The following is a 6,240-nucleotide window of genomic DNA, read 5'->3' as shown; positions in this document are numbered from 1 at the left end:
TGGAACTCACTCTGTAAACCAGACTGGCCTCTAACTCAGAAATCGGCCTGTCTCTGCCTCCCAGGTGCTGGGATGTGCACCACCACTGTCCGGCTTGGCACCCAATCTCTGATGTTGTCTAGCTCTTCAGACTAGAGTTTCTGAGCTACTATCTTCTAAATTTCTGTATGTACAGAGAAGTGGCGAGCAATGTCTATCCATGTCATGTACAGAGAAGTGGCGAGCAATGTCTATCCATGTCATAAACTAGGTTTCCCTTACTTTGCACCACTGTCGGATCAGCTTGTGCCACAAACCCAAGCTCAGCACCACGGAGCTCCTCACTGTACCTTGCCCTGTGGCTAACCTCATGAGATGGCGTGCTTCCCTGACTAGGTTCCAAAACTCCAGAACAGAACGCTTCATTTTCCTCTGACACAGCTTTTGCCTTCCCAGGGCTCTCGCTGTGTTCCTTTCCAGCCAGGGAGAGGTGGTTTATTTTAGCAGGCTATTTCTCTGTGGTTCTTTGCTCTAAAATAGAAAATCTATGTGTCTGTGTCCAGGAACTGTGGGGTTGTAGCCTGGCCATGCTCCTGTCACTAGCTAGAGATGTGAAGTAGGCTAGCTCATTAGCTCTGGTTTCACCATCAACACTAAGAAACAGAACTGGGGCAGATGGTAATATTCCAACATGATTCTAAGTGATGTACAGGCTTATCCTTAAAAGAGTAAGCTGGCACCTAAAATGGTAAAGCTTTAATTTCCCCCACTGGCAAAAGACTGTGCTTCTTAATGCAGACTTTACTCAACCTTTACAGCAGTCTTGCCTTTACGTGTGTGTGTGTGTGTGTGTGTGTGTGTGTGTGTGTGTGATATGTACATGTGTTTGTGTGCATACATATGCACATGAATACACACTTGGATGCAAAGGGCAGAGATTGACATTGGGCATTTGCCTTTATTGCTTTCCACCTTACTTTTTGAGACAGTGTTTCTCACCGAACCCAGAGCTTGTCAGTTCAGTTAGTGTGTCAGACCGAGGAGCCCCAGGGATCCTCTTGTCTGTGCATCCCCAGCCCTTGGATTGCAGGTGAGCTCTGTTGCACCAGGTTTTTTTTTTTTTTTAGGCGAGTACTAGGCACCCTAACTTTCATGCTGACATATCAAGTACTTCGGCTGGGAGCCTTAGCCTTTCATAGCTGAGCTGCTTCTCCAGCCCCAGTCTTGTCTTTTCAATCTTCTGTCGTGTTTGATACTAAACACGACTTTAAGTACAAGTCTTCAGGCAGCACATCCTAAAGGGATTGAGAAAGTGCAGATTTTAGCAGACTTGCTCCTTGTCAAGACAGAGTAGACCTGTATGTTTCTGGATTCAGTATGATCATTGACAACTGTAATCTGAAATAGCATATATAGAGACAAAGCACTGGGATTTTTTATTTTAAATTTCTGACTCATTTTTTACTGATAAGAGTCATCAAAAGATGGTAGTTTTTTCAAACTTACTACAGTGTTCCCATTTCTAGCTTTTGCTGTTCAGTGCCTCACTACACTCCCTCACAAGGCAACCCTTCTCTCCTTATTCCTTCAAATGCTGAAACAAAGCAAAAAGTCAAGTATAATGATTCTCTGTCAAGCAGTGACGAGGTGGAGGGGACATCTCGGAAATGCTTAAAAGGAAGTCTGAACAAACTATATACATAAAATGTACAACCTGTCTACATAAGAATGCATATAATAGGAGGCTGCACACACCTTTAATCCCCATACTCAGGAGGCAGAGGCAGGTGCATCTCTGTGAGTTTGAGGCCAGCTTGGTCTACACAGTGATCACCAGGTCAGCCAAGGTTACATAGAGAGAGGCTGTATCTCTAAAAGAAAATCTATATTATATTTTCATCCTAAAAAAACGAAATCCACTATGATAACAACAACACAAATGACAGCAGATCAATTTTGACAGACTCTTGACTAGGGAATGAATCAGATAGAAGCTGTGGCAGACATTTTCAGCTCCTATGTCACCAACCTTTCTTGCTAAAATATCCTTGCTTTGTCCTGTGGCAACATGCCAAGATAATGCAGAGTCAAGACTGACATAAACTTGACATTATGCCATCCTCTGCCCAGCCCCCGCACACTGAGAAGTGACCATATGGTCCAGTTCTGACAGGGATTGAAGCCAGAGAAGCTAGATCAGAGGGCCTTGAAGGCCAAAGGGCAGATTCTGAAACTCACCCTTTAATCAAGGATAATTAAAATCAGTACTTTAAACAGCTTGGCCAAAACCATGTATGTAGCTGGTAATTGGAGCTTAGGCTTTGTTTATGTTTTTTTTTAATATTGTATACAACCCAAACACTCACTACTTATGAATAAGTGTTAGAATAAAGAAATAATGACAACTGACCAAATGAGGCAATGTAACAATATATTTTTGTATGGATTAAGAAGATCACGGGCAATTATTTTTATTACTAATAAACAACCTTCATATTTGAATTAGGACTGCTCTAGATGTATTCATAATTTTAATTCTCACACTGAAAGAGGCATTAAGAAATTCTCAAATTCACATCTCCTGCCTGTGCATTTCTAAGAAAGGCCCTGATTTTATATATGATTGAAGAAACTATATGATTCTGTGTTTCGGAGTGTTAGTTTCAGAAAACCAAGTAAAACATACCAAATACTTTTATGGATACAAAAAAAATCTCACAGAGACACACAGTATTCAACACATACAAGAGAATCGGTAGCTACAAGCACGAAGTCTCCAGGCTCTGCAGCAAACGGCTGACTTGGTCAACGTGAAACCCTGACTTTGGGTAATGCTGCTGCTTGCAGGTGTGTGTGGGGGTGCATTTTGCTATGAGACCATTTTTCAAATTATATATTATAATCAATACGAACAAAATGAAAACTGGAAGAAAACATTCTGTGTATTATGCAAAGTTCATTTTGTAGTGTTTGAGTGTATGTATACATAAATACATACATATATATACATACAAACTTGGACCCACAACTATATACACAAATGCAGAAACATATCCAGCAGAGCACCCACTGTCAGCCTAGACGGCAATGGTCTCCTTGTGCTAGGTAAGAGTCAGGAGCTTTTGGCTTTTGTTCCTATAGAGAAACTGACCCTTTGTGCATGAATTGTGTGCTGCCTCCTGCAGAGTGCGACCAAGCCATTCTTGCTTTCAGGAGAGGTTCCTGTCCGATGGCATGGGCACACATGGCTCTGGATGTTGGGAAAGGTGGGATAAAAATGAACATACAGACGAGCTGTCACTGTCCTGCAGGACATATTACATCCCTGTCAATGTCCTCCAGAATATCCCTTCAGGTTTCCAAATCCATCCTGGGAACTTACTGCACTCCATCTGTGTGGTGTTATCACAACCCTTAGAAATACAGAGAAAAAGATGAGTATTGCAAATCTTATTTGATTAGATCTTCTCATCTAAAACCGCAATCCCAAGAATGTTAAAACTGCAAGGATTTCTGAGGCAAAAATTCTGCTTTGTCCACAAAGAACAACACTGAATCAAGTCCTGTTGTTTTAGTACTTGCATTATAATATATATAATCAGCCTATCTGAAGATATTAGACACCCTCAACAGTTAATCGGTTTGAGCGATTGAGTTAATCTCTGAGAAGCGGCTGTTGAGCACTCAGCCATAAACAGGACGTGTGTGTGTGTGTGTGTGTGTGTGTGTGTGTGTGTGTGTGTGTGTGTGTGTGTGTGTGTGTATTTTTCCCTGCCTCTGAGAGCATGTAGAAGAGAAGGCAGAAGGAATTGAAGAGCCAGAATATGGGGAGGGAGGGATGTGGAGCACTATTTTTTAGATTTGAAATGGCTGCTGGGCCGCAGCTGTGGTTTCATTAACAGGACCTGCCCAAGACGGGCCCACCAGCACTCTAACATGATAAGAAGGGTCTCCTGAGGCCCCACTCCTCCTGCAGCTAATAATGCCAGGAGAGGGTGGTATTTTCTGCAGTGGTGCAGCCACTGGTAAGTTCGTTGTCTGAGCTCTGCTAAATACTCCCTGCATATGCTCACTCAGCCCTAATTAAACTCAGCGCAGCAAAAAGGCCAGCAATGACCAAAGAAGCTAACAGCCAAAGTAAGCAGAGAAAACAACGGGAAACTCAGAGGCCATGCTCTGGGAGGAACGGCTCTGTGAGAGTGTGAGAGTGGAGGCAGAGGGTTGTGGGTGCTGGGAATGGCCAAGTTTGTGATACACATGTGCATAATCAGCAAATAACGGAAAATGGGAGGGCTAGATGCCCAATATCATTTGCAATTGGTATGGATACTTGACTTCAGAAAAAGAAAAATTCTGAGGGCCAGAAGTGCATCTAAGGGCAGCTGGCTCCAGTATGGTTCCTGTTTTTGAGTGTTCTCTAGATGTTGGGAAGAAGTATCATAACCTTTGATCCATTTAATGAAGTGGATTTTTTTTTTGTTTTTCTTTTTCTTTCCTTTTCTTTTCTCTCATTTCTTTTCTCTTTCTTTCTTTCTTTTTTCTCTTTTCTTTTTTTTTCTTTTTTTCTTTTCTCTTCTTTTCTTTTCTTTTCTATTTGAGACAGGGTTTCTCTGTCTAGCCCTAACTGTCCTAGAACTCACTCTGTAGACCAGGCTGGCCTCAAACTCAGAAATTCACCTGCCTTTGCCTCCCAAGTGCTGGGATTAAAGGCATGTGCCACCACCACCTGGCTGATGATGAACTGTTATATGTAACTATGAGTGAAATAAATCCTTTCCTCCCTGGGTTGCTTTTGGCCATGGTATTTAATTATAGTAATAATAATACTAACTAAGACAGAATGCAACATATATAGATTTGGGGGTAGATATCAATAGTAACTGGTGTAACAGCAGCAAGCATCCAAAACAATTAGCAAATGGTTCAGTAATGTTATGTAAACTGGGGCTATTATGGCACATAGTTACAGTAATATTTGCTGAGTGGAAATTATATTTCAAATTCAGTGTAGGAAAATACAAATACTTGATAATAAAACTTTCACATTTCTATTTCTTTTTTTTAATTTTTATTTTTATTTATTTTATGTGTATGAGTACACTGTAGCTGTACAGATGGCCATGAGCTATCATGTGTGTGGCTGCTGGGAATTGAATTCAGGACCTCTGCCAGCCCTGCTCGCTCCACTCAGCTAGCTCCGGAGTAATTCACTGTAGCTGTCTTCAGACATTCCAGAAGAGGGCGTCAGATCTCATTATGGGTGGTTGTGAGCCACCATGTGGTTTCTGGGATCCAAACTCAGGACCTTCGGAAGAGCAGTCAGTGCTCTTACCCACTGAGCCATCTCGTCAGCCCACGTTTCTATTTCTTATCCTTTTATCTGGTATCCACTCTGGGACATCTTGGTTCTACACTAAAATATCAACGCTAAGTTTTAGATTTCACGCTGGTGTATAGAAGAAGAACTCAGCCTCTGATCTTCTAATGACAGTGACACTTAGCTTCATTGTATAGTAACTTCGACAAAGCTGCATAAAACAGAACACTAAAACCCAGAAATCACGACTGAGTACCCTGTGTGCTCACTGCATCTTGTAAGATAGGGACTGACATGAACAGGGATATGACTTCTTCCCTTTTGCCTTTCCATAAAAATGCTTACAATCAGTACGTTTTTATAATGAGATGACAGTAGAAACTTTTAAAAGGAGCTTGGGTGCTCCTGGTGCCAGGATTGCGTTGTTTGTCACAGCTCGAGTAGCTAATGATTACTTCTTGCTTCAAGCTTCAGATTTGAATTAGGACTGAACTGCATGCATAGCTTTTTATAGCCTTCCCTTTCTGGGTTATTTATGGTTGTAATAATTAATCCTCAATGTTTTTTTAAATTTACCTATCAGTTTTATTACCTTGTCACGATGACGACTCTATATTCTTATAATGAAGAATTTGCTGAACAGAGTTGTGCAAAGTGAAACAACCCAGAAGGGTCAACATCTAACATGGTAGAGAGGCCGCCCTGGCTAGCTGAGGCTCAGGGCTAAAACAGGCTTTGCTGAGGATGTTTCTGGCTGCAAGAACTCAGAAAGGTAACAGATTACTATAAATAGCACAGTAACTAACTTACTTGTGCAACAGAAGACTACCATAAATCTTGGGGGCAGGAAAAGTGAATCTGCTTCCAAATTTTGTGTGTGTGTGTGTGTGTGTGGAGAGAGAGAGAGAAAGAGAGAGAGAGAGAGAGAGAGAGAGAGAGAGAGA

General features: G+C 41.6%; 1 protein-coding gene across 7 annotated transcripts in view; it reads right to left on the bottom strand.

Moving 5' to 3' along the window:
- Positions 1-902: 902 nt before the first annotated feature.
- Positions 903-6,240, bottom strand: part of Nmrk1 (nicotinamide riboside kinase 1) — a 25,816-nt gene continuing 20,478 nt past the window's right edge. For 3 of the 7 annotated variants that reach the window (XM_031389881.1, XM_031389880.1, XM_031389884.1), the window contains one exon: positions 903-1,274. In XM_031389881.1, the coding sequence (XP_031245741.1) occupies positions 1,261-1,274 (14 nt within the window). In that variant the 3' untranslated portion in view covers positions 903-1,260. Of the gene's footprint in view, positions 1,275-2,393; positions 3,393-6,240 lie in introns of those variants that run through there. The other 4 variants (XM_031389882.1, XM_031389885.1, XR_004123526.1 and 1 more) reach the window with 3 other exon arrangements.

Source organism: Mastomys coucha, unplaced genomic scaffold (genome assembly GCF_008632895.1).
Source record: "Mastomys coucha isolate ucsf_1 unplaced genomic scaffold, UCSF_Mcou_1 pScaffold21, whole genome shotgun sequence".
Classification (NCBI taxonomy): domain Eukaryota; kingdom Metazoa; phylum Chordata; class Mammalia; order Rodentia; family Muridae; genus Mastomys; species Mastomys coucha.
Note: the sequence above shows the minus strand (reverse complement) of the source record. Positions and strands in the feature narration are given on the sequence as shown.